Source organism: Argopecten irradians, chromosome 5 (assembly GCF_041381155.1).
Source record: "Argopecten irradians isolate NY chromosome 5, Ai_NY, whole genome shotgun sequence".
In the NCBI taxonomy this organism is placed as follows: Eukaryota; Metazoa; Mollusca; class Bivalvia; order Pectinida; family Pectinidae; genus Argopecten; species Argopecten irradians.
Window position 1 is genome coordinate 13,630,657 of NC_091138.1, and position 26,756 is coordinate 13,657,412.

The following is a 26,756-nucleotide window of genomic DNA, read 5'->3' on the forward strand; positions in this document are numbered from 1 at the left end:
TCATTGAACATTACTACCTTCTCATTGAACATTACTACCTTCTCATTGAACATTACTACCTTCTCATTGAACATTACTACCTTCTCATTGAACATTACTACCTTCTCATTGAACATTACTACCTTCTCATTGAACATTACTTCTCATGACATTACCTTCTCATTGAACATTACTACCTTCTCATTGAACATTACTACCTTCTCATTGAACATTACTACCTTCTCATTGAACATTACTACCTTCTCATTGAACATTACTACCTTCTCATTGAACATTACTACCTTCTCATTGAACATTACTACCTTCTCATTGAACACATACTACCTTCTCATTGAACATTACTACCTTCTCATTGAACATTACTACCTTCTCATTGAACATTACTACCTTCTCATTGAACATTACTACCTTCTCATTGAACATTACTACCTTCTCATTGAACATTACTACCTTCTCATTGAACATTACTACCTTCTCATTGAACATTACTACCTTCTCATTGAACATTACTACCTTCTCATTGAACATTACTACCTTCTCATTGAACATTACTACCTTCTCATTGAACATTACTACCTTCTCATTGAACATTACTACCTTCTCATTGAACATTACTACCTTCTCATTGAACATTACTACCTTCTCATTGAACATTACTACCTTCTCATTGAACATTACTACCTTCTCATTGAACATTACTACCTTCTCATTGAACATTTCTAACCTACTCTCATTGAACATTACTACCTTCTCATTGAACATTACTACCTTCTCATTGAACATTACTACCTTCTCATTGAACATTACTACCTTCTCATTGAACATTACTACCTTCTCATTGAACATTACTACCTTCTCATTGAACATTACTACCTTCTCATTGAACATTACTACCTTCTCATTGAACATTACTACCTTCTCATTGAACATTACTACCTTCTCATTGAACATTACTACCTTCTCATTGAACATTACTACCTTCTCATTGAACATTACTACCTTCTCATTGAACATTACTACTTCTCATTGAACATACTACCTTCTCATTGAACATTACTACCTTCTCATTGAACATTACTACCTTCTCATTGAACATTACTACCTTCTCATTGAACATTACTACCTTCTCATTGAAATTACTACCTTCTCATTGAACATTACTACCTTCTCATTGAACATTACTACCTTCTCATTGAACATACTATCCTTCTCATTGAACATTACTACCTTCTCATTGAACATTACTACCTTCTCATTGAACATTACTACCTTCTCATTGAACATTACTACCTTCTCATTGAACATTACTACCTTCTCATTGAACATTACTACCTTCTCATTGAACATTACTACCTTCTCATTGAACATTCACCTTCTCATTGAACATACTACCTTCTCATTGAACAACATCTCCTACCTTCTCATTGAACATTACTACCTTCTCATTGAACATTACTACCTTCTCATTGAACATTACTACCTTCTCATTGAACATTACTACCTTCTCATTGAACATTACTACCTTCATTAAAACATACTTCTTCTCATTGAACATCACTACCTTCTCATTGAACATCACCACCTTCTCATTGAACATACTACCTTCTCATTGAACATTCTACCTTCTCATTGAACATTACTACTTTCTCATTGAACATTATTACCTTCTCATTTAACATTATTACCTTCTAATTGAGCATTCATTCTCATTGAACATCTCTACCTTCTCATAGAACATTACTACCTTCTCATTGAACATTGTTACCTTCTCATTGAACATTACTCACATTCTCATTGAACAATACACCTTCTCATTGAACAATTACTGTTACCTTCTCATTGAACATCCTACTACTTCCTTCTCAATGAACTTCTTACCGTGGTCATAGAACATTGCTACCTTAATGTTACTATTTAAAAGAATACCGCAACCTTCTCAATGAATGAAACCATCTCACAGAACATCGCTACCATCTCATAGAACATCACTTTGTATTAGCTGTAATATTGTACATATACTTCTATTTGGTAATGGTATCATCCCTTACTAGCTGAAGCGTATAGCATCATTCATCATTGTTCTACATTTCTTATGAAACATACAACATAAAATATTGACAAATTCCGCATCATTATTAAGTATCTTAATTGATACCGTTGTAATTCCAAATCGTTGATCAATACGATTAAGCAGATACAATATGTACGCTGTACCCATATCCGAGCCAAAGTCACGCATGTTCACAAATGAACTACATAACCACTGTGGAGTGATAAAACGATTTTTTTAAGCAAGACAATTCGGTTTGTTTAGTTTTACGTCCTATTAACAGCCAGGGTCATGTAAGGACGTGCCAGGTTTGTTGGTGGAGGAAAGCCGGAGTACCCGGAGAAAAACCACCGGTCAGCGGTCAGTACCTGGCAACTGCCCCACATGGGATTCGAACCCGCATCCCAGAGGTGGAGGGCTTGTGGTAATAGTCGGGACATCTTAACCACTCGGCCACCGCGGCCCCACAAGACAATTCACCTAACAAGGTAACCACACTGCTGTAAGAGGGATTTGAGCAGTTCTAGACAAAAGTAGCATTACTCTACGAGCAAGGGACAAGGTCGGCATATAAGATGCTCGACTACAATGTGTAATGGTGGACAGCAAGCGAGTTTGAACATTTCACACGCATTTCACCACAATGGGCTTTTCTGGCATATCACAGTAAAACCGACTGATCTAATTTCCATTAGAATGGGGTTTTTTCCGATATATGTATAAATTTTAATGTTCTCTTAGACTGAATTGTCCCTTTAATGGTCTGCAGTTTTTTCGACCAAAATATACAACATGCACAATATAAACTGTATATGATTTAATATTTCCTCCCTTTTTTACTACCAGTACTACCTACACCAATTTAAATATTAGTCCCAAAAAACTTTCAGTAATGCAGTTTACAATATAGAATCGGAGATAAAGCTTGCCGCTCAGGAGTTAATATTTTCTGGGACAATTCATGAAGAAAAAAATAGTGTATTGTTGGTTTGTTTTGTTTTGTTTTTTATAAAAACTACTAAAAGGAATTTCAATGTCAGTGGTTGGCACATTAATACAAATGTATTTAATTACTGGAATCAGTAGTAAGGAAGTGGATACTGTACTGTAAAAATGTTTTGTTCATCAAAGACACTAAACATTCATTATTGCTATTCATACCTTTGTCTTTAGTTCAGCTGGTTAAGACGCTTTACTAGTAAGCTGCACCAATGGATATGTGATTATAACCTTTTGATAGTTACTCACTACCATGTTTGAACTTGTTAAGAATCATTTCAGAAATTTTCCATTTTTATCTTTTCCTTTCTAGAAAGGTGGTTCTGTATCAATCTTCTTTGGCATGTCAATCTGGTTGTATGACAACACTCACCATTTATTTTGTCAAATCTGAGGTTAGGTAATACATATTAAGAGAATGCTTGCTTCTATCATTTCTTGGCATGTACATTGTATGTTTTCTTCCTCATAAAGTTAATTCATAATTAATCAGCAGTGCGAAAAAGAAGACATCTGGTCAGGGCAGAAATGCCTAAGTGATGAGCTCTGCAGGTTGATATCTTTGAGTCATTGATCTTTCAATAATGTACATCAAATGATGCAACTGTCAATACGATATAAAATAATTATCTCTCACTATGCCTTCAGTCAATATTGGATTCTACAAGGTTAATACAACACCATATTAATCCCAACAAAGGTTCATAATTGTTAAATATTCCAGTGACAGGGTAAAAATAAACAACACAGAGACAAAGTATAAGAGTAACATCAAGCTCTCCTTTATTAGTTGGGTCTAGTGATCCATGTGGTATCAAGCATGTACAGAGCTGTCAATGTATTTACAGCAAAACAACTGCTACAGGCCACACAGACTAGGGCAACAGAGGGACAGGCCCGGGGGTCAGGCCAAGGGGGAAAGGCCCAGTGATCAGGCCCTAGGGGTCAGACCCAGGAGGAAGGGTCCAACTATGGGGTGGCATATTGGTCAGGTTACAAGAAAATTGATAAAATTTAAAATGATTAATTTTGAAGTTAAAATACATGAATTTGTGTTTTGATATTTCAGCTGTAAGATTGCCTATGTGCCTGATGTTTTAATGGAACATGTGAATCATCATTATTATGCATAAGAAATGACTGATATGTAATAAGACTATACAGATTACATTGGTGAGGCGATTGGTTCAGAGATTTCCTTGTAATTCATTATGGTTCCTGACAAAAGATTGAATCAAGCACTGGAATCATAAGTTGTTTCACTTCGTAACATACAAAATGTACGGTGCACATATGAAAGTGGATAACATATATATTGTATATGATTTGACTTGGTATGTAGATGATACTTGTCACTTGTACAGTGAACCTCTTGTAAGTGTAGTGGACATATATATCATAATCATGATTTGTTATCTATAATTTAATGGGGTCAACATGTTCCATCCGACTCATAGTAATATCTAAAATCAAAATATCTGATTCATCCAGGAAAAAATCCTCCCAATCCTCCCAATACAATACTGATAATAACATAGTGGTACCACAAAATTATCATTTCACTTCTATGGGGAGGTATTTCATAATGAATTTCCATTTAAATTGAAGCAAACTAATAGAAAGTTTGATATTGAATATCTGGTAATACGTAACGTTTATAAGCAAACACAGTGTATGTTTAATCCCCCTTGTTGACAAAGCAGCGGCACTATATTCACACCAATTTTTTGTATCAACATACTTGTACATTTTTTTTACCATATCTCAACATACAAAAGACTTTAACAAACTTTTGGCACATGTTATTGACAAAAAGCAGAAAAAATGAATGTAAATACAGAAATCCTTGAGACACAAAGACTTCTGTATTAACTTAACAATTAAGTACCAAACTTGTAAAACAAAATTTCTAGTAAGAATAATGAGACCCAGAAGGATATAACATTGGAACACAATATAGAATATGCTTAGAAATGCAAGAAGCAGATATATGATATTTTATGGAATGTCAAACGACACATAATATTGTACTAGCAGGAGACTGTAAGTGTGTAGGCTTCTCTCCACGCTCAAGTGGAGGTGTGATCAACATCATTGTACCATGTCTTCTGTTGCCATGCAATGCAATTCACAGGGTCTGTTAACAAGCAACTCTATTCCGTAATTATGATCAGAAATGTAGATGTTACTTTTAGCAATAAAATGTGGCAAGAAGAAAATGAAGTTCATTAAACATTATTTTACTATGATTTTTTGTAAGAATAGTCAGAAAATAATATTCTTATAATATGTACATAACATAACTATTTAAGTATATAGTAATACAGAATAGTAAATGGCATATTAATAAAAAATAAAATAAAAGAGATTTACTTTAGAACATGGACAAAGAGTCTACTATTTATAGGAATAAGGATGCCTTATGGGACAAGATTTTAAATCATAGTATTTCTGATTTTTAACTGCAGATTAATTAGTAAATGCATGCTTGAAACAAAGACATGGTACAAATGTGATAGAACTATAGTTAATTTTGTAGTTTTTATGGAAGTTCCAAAATCTAATATCTCTTTAAGCCTTTTTTTGTCAAAGTTATACATACTATAAAATCAATAAGAGATGTTGGTTTACACGGGCGAAGTGTAGTGTGTGGACGTGAAGCAGGAAATAGCTGAAGCACACTGCAAATTTGTACAATAGTGTTATACAGACTGTGTGTAAAGACTTGGTACATCACACTATACATTATACACTTCTACAGTCGTAAATAATATATTACTTTTCATAAGAAAATATATTCAACCATACAGCTTATATATAAGACACAGCGCATGCACATGGGGAAACATGTTTCTGACCTAATAAGTGCAAACCAACCCATGATATGACCACAGTTATATATGGAGAGAAAAACATAAATAATAAATATGTAATTACTATCCTCTCACAGCGACCTGTGACAAATATAAACCCTATAGAGAAACCAAATTATGGGTAGAATACCAATATATAGCTGTATGGTGTAAAACTGATGTCATGTGAAGCTGATGTAGTACACCTAAAGAGAAGGATTAGACCTGTCAGGTATTTTGATTTCTCCACAGGGTTCATAGTTACATAACAATGAAATTCTTAAACAAAATAACAGAAAACACAAACTACAACAGATATGTCCAATGTTCACAGATGTGTTTAAGGCACATACAACATATTGTTAAAACATAGGTGTCACTTCAACAACTGTGAGAAAAGAGAGCTGACCAGTGGTCAAAGAAAAGATAGGGTCAGTGTGACTAGATATACAGACTAATATGATCTTTCTTTTACACATTTATAGGTGTTAAATACAGACTCCTCCTCAAATCTCTATTCATTGATCTATTAATTGAGCTTCCATACATACATAGATTTGCACGTGGTTGACCTGTACATGGTTTACCTGTATGTATACATGTACAATATTTACCTGTGTGTACATTTGTACAAGGTCACCATTGCACCTGTATGTATATATGTACAATTCTCATCTGTATTAACATTTTTGTACAAGGCTCACCTATGTACATTTTATACAAGGCTCACCTGTATTACATTTTTGTACAAGATTCACCTGTGTGTACATTTTTTACAAGGCTCACCTGTATTACAATTTTGTACAAGATACACCTGTGTGTACATTTTTGTACAAGATTCACCTGTATGTACATTTTTGTATAAGGCTCACCTGTGCATGTATTTTTGTACAAGATTCACCTGTGTGTACATTTGTACAAGGATCACCTCTACATACACGGCTCAACTCGAGAACAAAGATCTGCTTTAACACCTAAGTTATTATACAAAAACAAAAAGAAAGATCATATATTTACCGGTGAAGCTAAGAAAAATAACATAATTTGTCACCTTAAAGCTCAGAAGAAAACAACAGATTTTGTCAATATTGTGATTCATTTAATAAAAACATAACTACTTTTTACAATTTGTACACAAACTTTAACTATTTCACTCATTAATCTAATTACTGTTCTGCTCATATTCAATTACAAATCGGCCAGAATGATCTTCAAGGATCATAAAATCTATTATGAACACAATGTATTATAAATTGTATGTCCGTTGGTTGTTTGGGTGAAAACTAAGGGTGTTGGCATCTTTATGAGAACAAGACTGAAATTTCTATCCTGAAATTCTGATCTATACTAGAAATTGCATGTGCGTTCCTTTTGCAGGTTTGTACCAGTTGTACTGGATTGATACAGCACAACCTATAGAACAAGTTTAGGGTTTTCCAATATGGTGACATCCTTATTAAATTATACAATTCAAATTCTAATGCTAGTTATTTTTTATCTAATAGCATTACGGATAAGCAATACCTAAAACGTTTCCAAATGCATTCATACACATAAAAAAAAAAAAAAAATTTGATGATTATAACTATTACATGTTTTTTTCATCAAAAAGGAATTTTTTATAACAAGTGAAATAAATAGGGTCCACCAACTTGGGTCCAAGTGGTACCCTTCCAGAAATGAACCACTTGTACCAGTTCGGTTCATATGGTACAGCATGTTAAATTAGATGAACCTGCAAATGGAACTCACGTCAAATATGACCTTGGTATCAGAATCTGAGTTTACAAATTTCACACTGGCTCTAAAAACATGTCAAGCCCCAATGGGAGAAGTATTGAACATAATCTAAAACTACAATCATCCTCTCTAAACATTTTATAAAAATATCCAAACTATATCATGCAACAATGAAAGACAATCTCATTCATTTTTTAGTTATGGGCCAACTTTAGATTCCAACAACATTAGTAATCTAATTTGCATAATTTAACAAATGCGAATCACTAAACAAATGCAACAAAGAGCATTTCAGCTCTGTCATACTAAGGTAGGCTGATCATATTTCATTTTAAATAGATTTTTCAAATAACCTCAAAATTTCAATCGCATACACCTAAGCATCAACCCTAATTTTTTTCTGTATTTCTTGGCCTTGAGAATTTTGTAATAAAATCTAATTTTAAATGCATGTAACATACATCAAGAACTTATGGTGCAGGTGTGGTTTAGGGTATGAAGATATTAGTAAGTGTAAGATATAACAATACCTTATAGAAGTATATGTCCTCTGTATATCAAACCTATATATAACACACACTTTAAACATACAACTGTACAACTCAATGTCAAATTTTTACTGAAACTTATCCTTAGAAACATTTTTAAAGCTTTACCCACACGAAAATAGAATTAGTTTATATTTATATTCTTCAATTAAAAAGGAGACTGTTAGAGTTAATTGAGGAGCTACATCAGTTCATTTATTTGTTAAATTGAAATATTCTAACTAATACATGTACTAAGGTAAAAAAAAAAGCATAAAGAAAAAAAACTTCATCCATGATATGTTAAAATATCAATATATAAATTTTATTTAACGACTGTTACAAGGAAACCTCTAAAATATTAATGTTAAAAGGAGACATGCTTTAAAAACTGTATGCTGTTTGTTGTTCAATGAATATGGTCAGCAGAACTGTATATCTGGTAACTATGGTTATGACACTTAGCAATCAACTAGTAACTACAGTAACAAGATTTTATATATACTTTGTGACTATGGCAAACATATCTTATGCATTCCTGGTAACTATGCTTATGAACTCCACACTATCTCTCATACAGATTTAGTTTTAAATTTTATACTTATGATACATTTTTACTAGGGCATATCAAGGTCGTTTGTACAGTAGATATTGATGATGTGATATTAGACAGGAAAGTCCTACCAAAGTCACTGTTAATATCACAGTTGTTTGGCAAGGCTTCATAAAAATTAGTAAATATTACTAAGTTTTATTTTACCAAGTAAAATATCATAACACGTATCCATAGTTATAATAATGATACTATCATTGAAAATCATGGTTTTGTATGCCTTAGTGTGTGAGCATTGTTACACTGAATAGACGTCAGAAAACGTTATTTCTAGGATTAGTGGAAAAGTTGTGTGGTCCCTTTGACCTTACCTTACTTCTGTTTTATTGTACCTTATAGCATAGAAAAAAAAACCCAGCTAAAACACACTACTTCAAACAAAGGAAGTGAATTCTGGCAAAAATGTTTTGTAGAACCTTTCAGAACTAGACAATAAATATTGCCTTAATTGAACTGCAGTACAAAAGTTGTATGAAACATTAAGATTTTAAATTTGAATTGTGGTATTATGCGATAGAATAATGTCACTGTGATAGAGGCTAAGCTCATTATTGGATGGTGGCTAGATAAGATAATAAATGATGTGCCCTGTAATTGGCCAGTGGTTGCCACGGTAACAGATGCAAAGTGGTAGTACCAGGGAATGGGGGAATGTATGAGAAAAATAGAAAAAAATCTAAGTGTTTTTTCTATGAAATTGATCTGAGATTCTTCCTGTGAATAGTTTCATTCATAAAACCTACATGACTGTAGATATTCTCATGCTCACTAGCATATTTATCATCTCAACTAGGTGTGAATGTTTTTACATTCTCCTACTTACTAAACTATACATATGCATGCAATTCTCATGTAAATATGGTCTTGGATACTGTGCCCTCATCTGGTTGCAGCCATCTTGGTACCATGGCAACCATTTTGAAGTTTCATTTGAACATAATGAATTAAAATTGGACAAAGAATTGAATACCTAGTGTTAGAAGACTACTAAATAACAATGCACGTTGTCCAGGCTACCTAAAATGAAAAGAGCTATTTTATTCAAATTGGTTGTCATGGTAACCAAAAGTTGGCTCCAGGAAATAAAAGCTTACACTGCTTGGTTCATGTTGGCATGAAAAATGGTCCCCAATATTACATACTTGTCTGGTAGCTCCACTTTGCGGATAAGATTGATTAAATAATAAATAAGGATTCTTTAATAAATAATTTAATTTAGGAGAAATAAGGAAAATGTTTTCTCTCGGGATGGAATGCATTCGAACACAGCAATGAGTTGAAAATGAAACAAAACTTAAAACAATTTACATATAATGTATTGTTTGAAGAATCTGCTGGTCACAGCCACTCTGTCACAAAGAAGACAATCAATGCAAATAAAACATTCCGATATGAATGGACCCACAAAACATGACAGAGTGACTGCGAGTGTTGGCAGACCAATGATAGATGAAACATTCTAACGTGGGGGGACGCATTCAACCAGAAAGATGTTAGTGTTACTAGTAATGGTAAACAATGTATGGTCTACACAAAACAGGAAACAATGCAATTTAAAAAGTATACCAGTGACAACAAACCAATATCAGCACTGCAAATAGCTATCAATATGCAAAAATTATTTTTTTTTATATTGTTTTTTTAAACAAAAAAAGAATACTTTCATTTTTTTCCACTTGTTTAGGAAATTTACTTGTGCACACAGCTGTTTTTATTGATCAATTCATCAGGTGAATTTTAAGCACTGTTTCTTCTGTTAAACAATCTAACACATCACTTCCCATTTGACCTTTCTAATATAAAAGATAAAAAATTGTCGTTCTGCACCTGTCTTTCTTGAATGTCTTGGTCCAAACTCAGAATAAGCACCACATTCAAAATTTGTTCAAATTTCTTTGTTGAAATTTTGTTTCAATATGAGCTTTATTAAAAGTATATAGAATTGTAAAGCCAGCTTTGACACAGAAACCAGCATTTAACACCTTTTACTAACTAGATCCGGTCGTCTCAGTCAATTTCTCCCAGTTGATACCACTATGTAAGTCAGTCGGCGTACCAAAGTCAGTATCATCAAAGTTGAATAGTTCTAGAACCTCTTGCTGTGTCTTGGGTGTAAGTATAGGATCCGACGGGAATGATGCGGGGGGATTAGCACTGAGAGGAGTCAACCCTGTACTGGGCATGATCACATCCAGCCAATCAGAAACATCCATTTGGTTATTCGCACAATTGTCTGAGTCGGCGATTCCGAGACCTGTGAGGTCTGGTTCTGACCCGTGGGGAGCTCCTTTATTACTACCGCCACCTTGTAATAATGGCACGTTTAAAAAGTCATTAACTCCGTCACACTTCATTTCTTGGTCTGTCTGCATATGCATTGAAGTAGTGTCATTCAAGTCAAGAGTAAATGATTGGTCGGACGTCCAATCCATAGAGTTCAAATCCTGGTTTAACATATAGTCGTTTATATCGAGAAGGTCGTGAGTACTCGTGTCCGGAGACAGCACGTTAGCCACCATTAATGGTGGTGGTTCAGATATCTCATGTTTTACACTGAGAGATGACGACACCGGTGGGGGACTACCCAGCAGGGTAGAGATGTTTTCCGCAGCATTGTCTGACGGAGCTGTTGCCGTGAATGTAGATATCGACCCAGCATATGGTTCTGAAGAAGTCACTGTGTATGACACGACGGTAGAAGTAGCGGTGGTCGTGGCAGCACTTGATGCACTGGAAGGGATGGTTGCGGTCTGAGTGGTCGTCTTTGGTGTAGGTGGAGGTTCCTGGGCAGCACTAGGTGGTAATTCTGTACAGAAAATTAAGAATGTACATAAGTAAGGACATTAATGATAAAAAAAATGTACATTTATGTTAAAGTTCCAGAGTACTTCCCTGTCTGGTATATATAGCTTCTTTATCATATGGGTCTATTCTGAGTATATGATGTTAGAAAAAATATCAGTAAAGATTGATGAATGTAAGAGAGCAATATTAATTCAGGTAGGCAAATAACTTATCAAGTCATTATATCACAATTGCTGGATTAGATTTGAAATGTATAACACTGTCGATCGCTGAAAACTAAAATAGAGAAAGTGGAAAGAATGTCACTAACAAACAGACATATTACAGAAGTAAAATCGTACCGCCTGTTCTGATGAGAATCTCCAAAACATCGTCCATGGCTTGACTTTTCACAGGAATTTTGTTGGGTACTGTACCATTACTGAGTTCTGTTGTACCCGTTCCCTGAAATTATAACAAATCAGTTTGATAACAACCATCTATCACAGCCTGACAGTACCGGCTAGCTCATCCTTCCCTGGTACAGGCTAGAATATAATCATTTGTTGTCTACTTTTTCACCTACTATTGTCACACAATGACATTCAACTGACATTTTCAAGACTGCTTTTTCAACAATGCAGCATATTTCAGTTGCCATGGAAACAATATGAAGTAGTAATAAAGAGAACATATTTGATGAAACAATCTTGTACTGCATTCGGTTATTAGATGACTATACATATATATATTGATTAGAATATGAAAACAAACTGAGTAATTAAATTTTCCAAATAGAGAATTACGGAAGTCTGATATAGAAATATAATTGGTCTAATGTTAATGTTTCCAGTATGGCAGTAAAGTACCTGATTACTGATCAGGCTTGCTTCAATCTTTATGATAAAATAAATATAGATATCTAACAGTGCTTTATGTAACTTTAATATTCAGAGAGAAAACACCCAAATCCACTTACAAACATAAACCACCATTTACTTCAGACTGTAAGAAATCTATCTTGTTATAGAACACACAAAAACACAGGAAACCTGCCATAATATTTCAAAAGATGTTTATTGATAGATTAAAGAGAAGTACCTGTACATTTGCTTTCACTCTTCGCTAAAATTACAGGTAATGCTGAATAAATGGCTAGCCTTCTTAGACATAATGTGTCGGCTAGACTCTCAAGGTAAACTCATCATTAACGTTATTCACTCAACATATCGATTATACAACATAGAACAGGAAATCAGGCCACAACTGCTGTGTTTAGATATCCCTACCATCCCAACCCAACTCTGTCACAGAACATATCGACTATACAACATAGAACAGGAAATCAGGCCACAACTGCTGTGTTTAGATATCCCTACCATCCCAACCCAACTCTGTCACAGAACATATCGACTATACAACATAGAACAGGAAATCAGGCCACAACTGCTGTGTTTAGATATCCCTACCATCCCAACCCAACTCTGTCACAGAACATATCGACTATACAACATAGAACAGGAAATCAGGCCACAACTGCTGTGTTTAGATATCCCTACCATCCCAACCCAACTCTGTCACAGAACATATCGACTATACAACATAGAACAGGAAATCAGGCCACAACTGCTGAGTTTAGATACCCCTACCATCCCAACCCAACTCGGTCACAGAACAGTGGGCTGGTCGAATAGATTTAAGTCCAATTAACAGCAAGGGTAATTTAATATACAGCCTTCTGTGTTTGTGGTGTGTGAAATGCATGCATATTTTAGGAGACTGCCATATGTTAATTTGTTGCCCTTTTTATAGTACTATCTGACTGAAGAATAGCACTAGAGACAAGTAAATGACTGTTTCAATATACCAATCTATAAACCAAGTTCTTTTGACAACATCTAAATTTTGAGATTTCATGTCTTAATACTAAGGCAATTTAATATTGTGATTTACACATACATGCATCTAGTTCAATTGTACCTTTGCTTGGAACATTTCCACAGCTATTGATTTCCAAAATACATGAAACTTTATTGTATTTTAATACAGTCTAACCCACTTATATTGAACTCGGATATATTGAAATCCCGCTTAATATGAGCAAGTATACAATCCCCTTCCACAATCCCATATAATCTACGTATTTTCCCCCGGATAAGTTGAATTGGCTACTATGAAATCCTGTGTTGTATGAAGTCTTTTTTGTCCCTGTCACTGCTTTTTCAACTAATTTTACCCGGATATTATGTAAACATTTGACTGATAAGCATCGTTGGGCCAAGCCAGACATAGTGTACATTGTAAACAAAGGCGAGAATGGACCGTGCCCTGTATGAATGGAAACTTAATTGACCGTGAAGTTGAGTGTTCACAGGTGAGTTTTGATGTTGTGAGTAAATATCTTAACAAAAATATAATCCAGTCTATCAGCCTTGGAACAAGGACTATATCTAAAACAAAAATAGCGAAGGAATTTGACAGCAAACCCAGTACATTAGGTGAGATTTTGAACTAAAAGATAGAACAAATGAGACATGTAAAAGAGGAAAGTTTACTCCGAAACGTAAACAGAAGCTGTGACAGGGTCGAGATCGAGTCCGATGACCCAGATTACCCGATTCCATTAGCGGAAAACATGGGTACGGAATGTAGTTATTTCGGTAGACAACTACGTTTCTATGGATGATAACGTCACAACAACTACAACATTATCAGATCACGACATTGTAAAATCTGTGCACTAACGTTGACATTGACTAGGATGACGACGATGATTGAAAACATGACTCTACCTAATGCTGAGGCACGAAACTGCTGCATCACTAAACTAACAACTTGAAGGTATATTCATTAAAAACAAAACGTCAGTGGTAATATTTTCGTCAGTCTTACTTGCAATAGTTTTATTTGTCAGCAACGAATTTGTTGACAAATAAGACAGTAAACACGATTTCTTTCAAAAATGACAATAAGGCTTACCGGAGAACAGACTGCAATATCGAGTATACGATATTTTGTTTACGTTAAATGTTTAATGAAATCAATTTTATAAAAAAATTATGTAATTTAAAACAAATGATTACAAATTTGTTTATTAAAATAAAATTTTATTTTGAATTTCTTGTTGTCGTTGTTGATGGTCGAATGCACATCTAACAACTAAGGGAAGTAACTCGAGATGTCCTACAAAAATGCCAACCCGGTTATATTGAAACCCGCTTATTATGAAAAAATTCATAGGGTTCCCTGGATTTCATTATATTCGGGTCAGACTGTACCTATAAAGGTATGTGATGTGTTTGGTTTATCATTGTTAAGTTTAGTGTCATTTGTTCTTTACCATAATTAATATCTCATTATCCATAGATGCATATATCATATGTTATGCAGGTTAGAAAATCTCAAACTATTGGAGGCCTTCCAGAAATATGTCAAACAGATAGGAAACTTTATTCTGATGAAGTTTTTTTAACCAATATTGGTTTGTAGATATGTATCACAGTGCTGTGTATATACCTACAGAGAACCACAGCTACCTTGATCTTGTCGCTGGGAGGCAGGTATAGCCCAGGAATGTGGGGAGGCCATGTAACATGTAAATGCATGCTGTTCATACATGTGCATTGTCAGATAGATTTTTTAAAACTCCTACGACAGGCCTTGCTATTTTTTTGGGGCTGGCTTTATCAGTGATGTATCTAGCACATGTAAATCTCCCCACTTTATATACACACTAGGCAGGCGACGGGCTTACCAGTCTATTTAGGATAACTATACTTCCCATCTTCATACCAAGGCTTAGGTTTATCGTCCTAATCTCATATGTATGCGCTAAGATACATTTCCAGAGCTGACAAGTGTTCCCTAGCTAGCAATTCTGCTTATTCTGTAGCTCTGGTAGCTCAATCATAAACCAGTGATAATTGTCTCACAACAAGGCACTTTTACGTCACAAGATAATTATCATTCAAGTAAGACTTGACACGTTTCAACCCTTCACAGTTGTGCCCCATGACTGGCCGATTCAGTGACCATGTTGAATGACAGATATTGTGTTATAACCTTTACCTATATTTTGACCTATTGAACTTTTAAGTTTGACCTGTAGTGACCTATGCCCCAAGCATGACCCATTACAAGGGCCTGCTATCCCCCCTCTAAATTTCAAATCAATTGTGACCCTTGTTTGTAACCTGATCTTCTATGTACATTGGCCACAGCCTTACTTCCTATGCCACCTGTCTCCAGCATGACCTGCTATGACCCCTGCTCTTAGCTTGAACTGCTATGGCCCTTGAACCCATCCTGACCTATAACCCCTATCCTTCATCTTGACCTTTCATGACCTTTGCCCCTATCTCGACCTGTAATGACCTCTAATCTTACCTGTTGTGAGTTGTGTTTGTTCCTCACAGCTTCGTCGTACTTGGGAGGTTCCTTCTGTGGGACAAAGAAAGGATTTGACATGGTCCTCCCCAGTGACATTTTAGCTTCCACAGGAGAAGAAGGTAAGGATGCAGTTCTGAAATACACATAGTAACATCATCAATTTATGATTGTAATAAATTAAATCCAAATTAGTTATTGTCTTGAATCTTTTGAAAACATACAGAAATTTTTGTTTGTTTATCTGGCGTAAAAGAAAAAGCAAACTTTGACACACCAATTAAAGTACTTTTTGGTAAGTGATGACTTACCTAGTGGTGGCTAGCCCATTGGGTGGAGCCGTCAATGTTATCGTCTTGGCACCAGATGTCACCAGTAGTGTTGGCTGTTTGAATATGGCTGTTGAACTAGAAGTTCCTGGTTTCACTATGTTGAGACTCTGATGCAGTGACTGTGTTTTAAAGAAGTCTGTGAGATTTGGTTTGGTAGCTTGTTTCTTGTTGTCTGACGCTGTACTGGTAGCCACCATTACTGTAGGAATGCCGTGATGAGCTAGCTGGAGACCATGGGCCGTCGTCAGCACTGGTGGATTACCAATCATTGAATGTAATGACTGAGTGGGAATCTGCACCAGTTTGGTTATACCCATACTCTGGGGAATCGGCGAGATCTTACCTTCCCCTAGAGTCACTGTCGTCAGCATTTGTGGAGGCGACAAGGGCTGTTGTGGAGGGGAGATAGGCTGTTGTATTAACTGTGGAGGGGATATCGGCTGTTGTATTGACTGAGGCGGCGACAGGGGCTGCTGTAAGATCACTGGCGGTGAATTGGGTTGTGAGGTCATTGTATGTATCATCTGAGGAGGGGGAGTTGGTTGTGGACTTGGCTGCATAAACTGAGGGGGTGAGGTTGGTTGCTGGATTATCTGTTGTATTACTTGTTGAGGGGGTGAGTTTGGCTGTTGGGACAGTTGTGGAGGTGAAGCTGGCTGTTGCACCAATTGTGTACCAGTCTGTTGCTGTAAATGTCTCTGCTGTTGTTGTAGATGCTGATGTTGCATCTGTTGCAGCTTCAGCCTCATTTGTGACTCTTCCAGCTCTTTTTGCAGCTGTGCGATGCGGCGTTGTTGTTGGAGCAGAATCTCACTGCTGATCTGAGGGGCAGCCCCTGGTGGAGAGTTGGCCTGTTTGATGGGCACCGTGGGCTGTGTCTGGATTTGGGGTTGTGGCTGTGGCTTTGGTGATGTGACAGTTGCTGTCACTGGTGGTGTCATAGCCTGACTGACACTCGTGGGAGAGAATCTGCGAATATCTGCTGGTCCATCTACATCCATTGTTATGTCCATAGGGGCCACAGATGGTGGTCTAGAATTGTCGACTGCCATAGGAATAGAGGACTGACTCAGTGTCAGTGGTCCCCCTTTATTCTGAGCATTTAATGCGGATTGAGCAATGTCCATAATTTCTGGTGAAAGTGGAGTGGTTGTAATGATTTGTTCCGTCTTAGGAGAGCAGGGTGGAGACTGCATACATATAGCCTCATCTAATGGTGGTAGAGGAACAGATTTGACACTAACGATCGTCGGAACAGGTCTCTTGATCAAGGATGTTGAGTTATCATTAGCCATGCTAGTATTCACTGACCCCTGGGCAACACCAATGATTACATCAACATATGGCTTTAACCTTTCTATCAACTGAGGTTTAGGCCCAGATACTGGTAAATTCCTTTTCTTCAGTTCTAGTTTTAGATCTGCCACTTTCATGTCCTCGAGGTTAGAGAATGGTTTCTGCACCACATGATTTGACTTATTCTGTGTTTTAGAGCTGTGGTTCTGAGATACAGTGTGTGTTCGTATCTGTGAGCCAGGCTTTTGCACCACAGATTGTCCACTTTGCACTTGAACCTGTTGCACTTTTTGAACCTGAGGTTGCGACACAGTCTGAAGTTGTGCAGGTTGTTGTTTGATCACATTGTGTTGAACTGCAGGAGACTGCAGTAATGATGTTGACACTACAGTAGTTGCGACCTGTGATGGTACCATGCCCTGCGCTGGCACTACTGACGGTGTGGCCAAGATCCCCTGGGCGGGGACGACATTCTGTGGGGGTAGTAACCCCTGAGCTGGTACCACACCTTGAGCCTGAACCACTGTAGGAGGACTACTGACAAATGTCGGGGGACTGTTAATCGCAGTAGTCATGATGACACTACCGGCCACACTTCCTGGTGACACTGCCGTACTCGACTCCACCTTCTGGTGTGGTAAAAGTGTTACAGGGACAGGCATGTTCTTCTGCTGGAACTCCAACTGCCACTGTAGGAACAGCTGCTGCTGCTGAAGCATCAGATGGTACTTAGTATCGGAGGCCGGGGGAGTAGAACTAATAGTACTGTTCTGTGCAGGAGATGGCGTAGAGGTCACCGTCGATGTCACTTGGGATTTGGATGCACTTGGAGGTCCCTTGTATTCATGAAATTTTATCACTTTAGACTTTGATGAGGTTTTTGGCTTTGACTTTTTCTGTCGAGAGGCCTTGTTAATGCCGTTACCAGAGCTCCCGTTCTTGGATGATGATGAAGACGATGAGAGAGAGCCGGTAAAGGAAGTGACAGGAGTGCTAAGAACAGCAATGGACTGAGTATTGAGAGGGGACATCTTGGTGAATGTGGGCGCCGTGATTGACGTCCGTTGTGATTTGAGCTGTATTGGTGGAGGGTCAGGCGCTGGAGGTACCACTGGTGGACTTCCGATGTCGGACATCCCCGACTCCTCTGTCTGGGACGGTGAAGGTGCGCCCTCACTACTGTCATCATCAAACACAAAATGGTACGACTTAGAATCTTTGTTGTCTGGAACTTGTAACTGCACGACTCCATCTGAAGATAAACAAAGTTATATTAGTCACCAGCTCGACAAAAGCAACAATCAAACAAATTAATTTACTATAATAAATGATAGAATATGGCTGTATAAGGCTGAAGCAGATATACTTTTGTAATGTTAAAGCAGATATACAGTACCATAGTATATAAAGTCTTGGCAGAAGATTATAAAATATCATGTTATTTCTTGAAATAATTACTTTTTTATCAAGCTAATATAACAGGTATACTATAGAATAGGAAATGTTTGCTTTATTTCACACTGCCATAAAAAGATTTTGATTTGTTCTAGTTTACCCTCTCCAATGTAGAAAACATGTATTACACATAATGTGAAACACATACTTGTGTTTGTTAAATCATTTGCCTAGCCTTAATGCTGCCTATCCATTGTTGGGCCAATAGGGGGAATGTGAATTGAGTCCAGTATAGTACTATGTAGCAGTATAATGTTTACTCTAACCCTTGTACATTAGTCGTATAAGTATAGTGTGATGTTACTGAACTCTTTTTGACTACAAACCTTGAAATACATTCAAGTTACATACACAGTTTTATGTGTAAGTTGAACAGCAACATATACACAATGTAAAGTTTTAAGCCTGACCATGGTTCAATGAGATTGGAAATTAAAGTCATGCCATGCATAAACAAACAGAACAGTGTATGAGTGTCGGTAAGGAGTTTGATAGTGATAATCAAATAATCTCCCTTTTCAGACCAATCCAAGAACTTTATGATAACCTGGCTCAGGATTCAAATGTTCAATATGACAGGAGAAAGGGAGAAGGCAATGAAGACATGCAATCTGCTGTTAGGTTGTCCTAGCACCTGTGTATGTGGAGGGAGAGGTTTGGGGAGGGGAGGAGGGATATGTTTATGACCCCTACTGGTGTAATGAGACCTAGGATGACAGGGCCTGGCTACCTGTGATAGCATCTGTCAGCATTTCATCTTCAGTTTTTAGAATGTTGCCTCGTATTAGATCCAATGGCCCAGGTCGGTGCAGCAGTTTTTCATTGAGATCATCTGCAAGTCGAGCACGCTTCAACAGGCGTTGTCGCTCATGCAGAGAAGGGTCTATTTTTGTATCTGAAAGGCACAAAACCATAAGACATGCAAAAACCTTGTAGCCACACAATAACCACAACTTAAGAAATCAACAAATTAAGGGCAGGTAAAATAACAGCATACGATATGGTTAAATCATAAAACAAGCATTTCTCAAGTAAATGATTCTTGTTTTTTTACTTGTTCTTTAAACATGTAAACATCTAGGCCCATATCATTATGGCAGAAATGAAAGATATATTTCATATTACTTTAAGTTCTGAACGACCATTAGTTCCTTTTAAGAGATTGAATTATTAGATTTGAACCAGAATTTTGGAAATGTAATTTTTATTTCCTTTATAATATAAATATCCTTCTGGCACCTCATCCAGGTAGTAGTATGATGTATGATTTGTTACCGCTGTTTTTTCATTATTCCCATTTTTGTTTTCTCAAAACAAGAGTAATTGAACACAACTCTTGTTTCTCCAACGTAACTCTGAGACGAGCGGCAGGCGGTTAGACATTAATAACACTGAACCACACACCAAAACAAAATTAAAGACAGCAACAAACTTCAACAAAACTATTCCCTATCAGCCTCACTTTGAATGGCACCTGCTTCTAATTTTAGACTTTGTGTTCTAGATATCTCTGTATTATCCTGCATGAATATACCTTTGTTTCTTCTACTTAAATTTGCAACATATCATTAATAAATCTATTAATATGTGTCTTACATGAACAATTTGTTTGTTTTCATCTGATTTCTTTTATCTACATCCTCTACTCATCATTCAATATTCACATTATGTAAATTCAAAGGCTGGAGAAGTTAAAAGATGATTTTTTTTTTACTTGTAGACTTCCGTTCTTTTTTGGCTACACCAATGGTACGAGATATGTTATTGCCATAATTACCTGTGCCCCATTAGGAGCTGATTAAATTGGCCACCTATGGCTAGTGTTATGTGTGACTAACGGGTTAGCAAAAGGAGAAAACATAGAGGTGAAACAGCATAGCATTATTAGTCAAGATGAAAAGTAACTAACATGTTATGCAAAAAGGAAATGGTGCATATGGATACTGTACAGAGAATTATTGAAAGGTCTTGCTTCCAGTAGGCTGCATAGCAATATACCATAGCAGATACACTATCTATAATAGACTTCCCATATGGATACGACTACACTATCGCCACTTAAAAAGCTTTTTCAAATGGTTTCTATAGCCTTTAGAGATTCACCGTTTTGTTGTTAAACAAAGCCAGGAAGCAGAAGGCAGAGAAATACAGAGGAACTGCTGGAGTCTGCACATTTTGGTTTAAGTAAAGATATCTGGGATCTGTCCTATGATGAAAAAGGAGCTATAGTGGTTTATCATTCTATAGTGGTTTATCATAAACCCATTCACCCCTTGAATTTCATATTGAACTCTTCCAGCCTTCTAATGAGAAAATTACAATTGTGTCTCCAGGGGTGATGGAGTTAATTATAGAAGACAAGACTTTAGATTTATATAGTTGCATATTTGGTTAGAACACTTCAAAGCAAACTCTAGACTAGTGGATAGTTCCTTAAATTGACTCTGTTTCATTTACTGTCAACATTAAACTTGATAGCTGGGTAAGAGGAACTTTCAAGGTCAAGGTCAAAGGTTAAGGAACAATCCACCAAACTAATATCACTCAGTAAACTCTGGGTAGTTACCTTCTAGTATGTGTTGCTGTACCAGTAGTTGTCGGTCTGGACGATGGATGATTTTGTGTCGCAGTAAATCCCCAGTCTGTCAAGAGGAAAATCACAAAATTAATATCTAAACATTAGAAATTAAAAATTCAAGTGTTATTGGTTTTAGATTTTAATGTCAATGTATATGACTATACAATACAGGAACCTGTTTATCAAGATTATTATTTTGTGATAATTAGAAAATTTGAACAATTTTAATTGGATAGCGTGGCAACAACTCTTTGTTGTATTGGCCCAAACAATAAAGGGACAAGACAACATGACAACACCACTCTAATGAAGTAATAGTAACAGATTACACCCTAACTTTTAACACTATCCAGTAGCAGTAAGGTCTGTATAACCATACTAACTTTTAACACTATCCAGTAGCAGTAAGGTCTGTTTAACCATACTAACTTTTAACACTATCCAGTAGCAGTAAGGTCTGTATAACCATACTAACTTTTAACACTATCCAGTAGCAGTAAGGTCTGTATAACCATACTAACTTTTAACACTATCCAGTAGCAGTAAGGTCTGTATAACCATACTAACTTTTAACACTATCCAGTAGCAGTAAGGTCTGTATAACCATACTAACTTTTAACACTATCCAGTAGCAGTAAGGTCTGTATAACCATACTAACTTTTAACACTATCCAGTAGCAGTAAGGTCTGTATAACCATACTAACTTTTAACACTATCCAGTAGCAGTAAGGTCTGTATAACCATACTAACTTTTAACACTATCCAGTAGCAGTAAGGTCTGTATAACCATACTAACTTTTAACACTATCCAGTAGCAGTAAGGTCTGTATAACCATACTAACTTTTAACACTATCCAGTAGCAGTAAGGTCTGTATAACCATACTAACTTTTAACACTATCCAGTAGCAGTAAGGTCTGTATAACCATACTAACTTTTAACACTATCCAGTAGCAGTAAGGTCTGTATAACCATACTAACTTTTAACACTATCCAGTAGCAGTAAGGTCTGTATAACCATACTAACTTTTAACACTATCCAGTAGCAGTAAGGTCTGTATAACCATACTAACTTTTAACACTATCCAGTAGCAGTAAGGTCTGTATAACCATACTAACTTTTAACGCTATCCAGTAGCAGTAAGGTATGTATAACCATACTAACTTTTAACACTATCCAGTAGCAGTAAGGTCTGTATAACCATACTAACTTTTAACACTATCCAGTAGCAGTAAGGTCTGTATAACCATACTAACTTTTAACACTATCCAGTAGCAGTAAGGTCTGTTTAACCATACCATTGACCCTGTTTAACAATAAAGAAAAGTAACTGATGCAGAAACAATCAACAAGACAGATACAAGCTGTCCAAATGTTTATCTTCTTTTGAAATCATAACTTGGGGAAAATGATAGCCACTATTTTTGCCAATATGATCTATTCTAGGATGTGGGAACCAGTCAATGTCCAGATGTAAAGTTCAGACAGACTATCTGGGGGTGACTTATAGATCAAAGTGGAGGTAGTTGGACAGGAACATGGCCCTGGTGATTGGAGTGGAAGGGAAGACAAGATGGAGAGAGGAATCCCCTCATTATCACCATGGTAACCTCACTCCCTCTCAACAAAGGCCAACACATCAAACAAGACAAAACCCACTCAGCCAGCAAATATGAAGAAATCAGGGACTAGAACACAGGCAGCAGTTTAATTTAATTTACTGACTTCTATGGGTGCCAGTATAGGCTAACCTGACTTGGCAGGGCCTCCAGCTGTAGACCAATATCTCCCAGTAATTAATGGTGGACTTACATAATCTGATACATACAAAAACCATGGGGGGATTATCAGATATGGATGTTTGTAATGTTGATAGACTGTCTGATTTCTCTATAGGACGCTGGGCATTGGTTTCCATAGACTGACCATCAGTCTCTAGAATATAGGACTTTGCTTTACAATCTAGACTGACCATCAGTCTCTAGAATATAGGACTTTGCTTTACAATCTAGACTGACCATCAGTCTCTAGAATATAGGACTTTGCTTTACAATCTAGACTGACCATCAGTCTCTAGAATATAGGACTTTGCTTTACAATCACTATCATACATCCAATTTCAAACTGAGGGAGATAATTTAGTATTAGATTTAAAATTGAGAAAATCATACCAGAAACTTAGGGCATGATAGTAAGTTTCTGATTACTGTGAATTTAATCATTCTGCTTTTGGGAACCGAGTCTACCTATTCAATGAAAATTTCACGATACTTTTGAGACAATAGTTAAACATAGGTCTTTGATACAGAGCATATTAAACCTTCTTGCCTAATGTAATGTGTGTGTATGGAGGATTACATCTGCTGAACAGCCCCTAGTAACCTACACTAAGTAACCCTCCTGACCTGTTGTTCACAGTGGCAGCCACTTCTCTCTGATAATTATCTTCATTAACTGGGCCTGACAGTCGCCTGATGGTTCATCCCAGTTACCTCACTGGTACATATCTATCTACATTACTGGGGTGGAATCATCAGTCGAAAGTAGGGTGTGACCAGGGACTCATAGTAAGTTCAACTTTACTAAATGTACTATCAAACATTAGATAAGAACTTCAATCTCCCAAAGACTTAATAGGACAAGGTCTTCTCTCAAACTAAACTGTAATTTAGAAACACCGGCTACCCTACTATAATTCTATAGAAACTCCTCTTCAGGAAGGCTATTAGACATAAATGTCCTCATCTCTATACTTGCTTTCAACAAGACAGACTTGGGTTACATAATAGGCCAAATGTTATGGCAAGGCATAACAATATAAGGCAACACCCCCTCTCCAATTGAAATTTCTATTGGACTGAGGAAGAAATCACAAAGCCATCTTGTATTAGAGTCATTAGGGTCAAAATGGCCGTGAAGTTGAGCATGAGTTGCCGTGTAACATGTCCTGAAGATGAGCATGAGTTGCCGTGTAATAAATGTTTGTGTACCTCAGTAATATACCTGTACTAAGGATATGATCAATGAGCCCTAATCGTGACTGACAGGCAGTATTTACCTGCCCATATTATAAGTAAGTAATCAGGGAGAAACAGTAAGATCACCTCACAGCTATAGCAGGTAATGAGGAAGAGTACAGAGAATAGCCATAAAGTTATACCAATTGCAACGAAAGTAAATAGAAATACCATCAAATGGTAGCAATCAGAACGAAAAAATATCAACACGGCCATCAAACTGGGAGCAATCAGCAGGGAACATATAAAAACGGCCATAACCTAGCAGTCTTCTTTATATATGGGAGGGAACCAACATCTGGCAGCCATAGAGCACATTGACTGTGACCAAGTTTCTAAATATAGAACCAATTGCATCCTGTTGCCATAACATTGTGTATTAGACCTGATTAGTTACAAATTAATTCTGGTCACAATCTGCATAAAGGTGGCTGCAGCGATGTTGAATGTGTTTTGTGTTGATGATGTAGGACACAGCTTTTCAGCAGCCGTGATGTAAGAGTTGTCTTACACGGACAATGCCGCTTAGTCCTTATAAAGCCCAATATTATATTCTTCAGTCTACATTAATTTCTGATAAACCCAATTCACTGTTGACATTGTTCCATGCAATATCTGGACAATCTAGGAACAATCTGAAATCATGTCTTTGCCAAATTTCTCATACATAAAATATTAGCATAGAATACATAATAAAATGCGTTATCGAGAAATTACACCACATCCATGTGTCTACCACTGAACACAGCGTCACCAGACTTCAGCTGGCGGCAGTTAAAATACATCTATCAAATATGTGAGGTGAAATAATGCCAATAGTTGATTTGAAATAGAACTGTAAGGAGCTGAGAGATAACACTGCTATAGGACTGGCACACATTACGTACAGTTTGCACCCATCGCTCCCTAACTTTGTTTGTTTAACGGTATGACATCCCACATTCCCCTGCGCCTCAGAACTCCTCTAACAGATCCCAGCTCTGGTCTGTACCACTACCACAGCAGCGAAAAATAACAGAGAATGCCAACTGAGGCCACCAGCCTTAACAAATTAATTGTTTATATTTGAATTAGGGCAAAGCTCAAAGAAATTTAGATTTTTTTTCAGAGAAGCAATTTCTGTAAAAGCCAAAACCAGTATTTGGAAATTCTACAAACATTTGGCTAAATGTCTTGTAGACCATTACCAGCCCATTCCCATAACCTCCATAGTCTGTTTTGTACAGAACTGATAGCTCAGGAAAGATATGGAACAAAAACACCCTTGTCAAATAAGGCAAATCTGTTTCCAATTTGTTTACGGAAACTTGAAGATATAGCACATTAAGCATTTCATATAAAAACTCCATTCTCCAACCCAAATGTGGATTTCTCCAAATGGCATGATAAGATTTTGTAATCTTATGACACGTATCATTCATTTTTTATCCTTATATAAAGTCGGGTTTCATTCACCCAAATAGCTAGTTTTATGTTAATAGTTCTGTCCTAACAAGACTTTCATTGAAATGAATACTGATTTCTCCCAATGTCAACAATGGGTATTTATTTGGTGTCTGACTCTATCAGTAGACAGCCACCAAGCAGTGCTGAGGGATACACAACAAACGTATCAACTGAACCAAGTTCAAAGTCATGACAATTTTTCATTACTGCTACCATTTTGACCTTTAGTTGCAGTGGCATCACGCCTCCATGTTTGACACACATTTATCTTTCATGGCCCGATTGACATGTGAAGTCATTTATCTTTCTGGTACGATTGGAACCAATGGGGTCATCAAGCAGTTTCTCATTAAATTCATTTTGTTGGAGAGAGTCCTTGAAAAAACTGAGGACTTTCGTCTAAATATTTATCTTTGCGCTGATCCATCACCATGACAACTGTAGCTATAGGTCCCAGAAACTCCTCCCCTATCTACTTAATACCTGACATTTAATTTATTACACTAGGCTAAGCTTTCACTCCTACAACTTTTAATGAGTTTGTCCTTGATTATGACTTTTTAACCTTTCGAGGTCAAACTGTTCTGAACCCCAATCCCTGACCTCTCGCCCTTGACTGTAAACATCATATCACTCTTCTCCAACTTCAGAAAGTATTGGCTCAGGTGTTTCTAAATTGT

General features: G+C 36.6%; 1 protein-coding gene across 7 annotated transcripts in view; it reads right to left on the minus strand.

Annotated features, from left to right (window-relative positions):
- Positions 1–3,809: 3,809 nt before the first annotated feature.
- LOC138322925 (myocardin-related transcription factor B-like) overlaps positions 3,810–26,756 on the minus strand; it is a 95,624-nt gene continuing 72,677 nt past the window's right edge. For 6 of the 7 annotated variants that reach the window (XM_069267160.1, XM_069267163.1, XM_069267161.1 and 3 more), the window contains 6 exons: positions 21,601–21,676; positions 19,765–19,929; positions 16,263–18,831; positions 15,952–16,087; positions 11,928–12,030; positions 3,810–11,587 (listed from right to left, as the gene is read on the minus strand). In XM_069267160.1, the coding sequence (XP_069123261.1) occupies positions 10,770–11,587; positions 11,928–12,030; positions 15,952–16,087; positions 16,263–18,831; positions 19,765–19,929; positions 21,601–21,676 (3,867 nt within the window). In that variant the 3' untranslated portion in view covers positions 3,810–10,769. The remainder of the gene's footprint in view (positions 11,588–11,927; positions 12,031–15,951; positions 16,088–16,262; positions 18,832–19,764; positions 19,930–21,600; positions 21,677–26,756) is intronic. The other variant, XM_069267165.1, reaches the window with a different exon arrangement.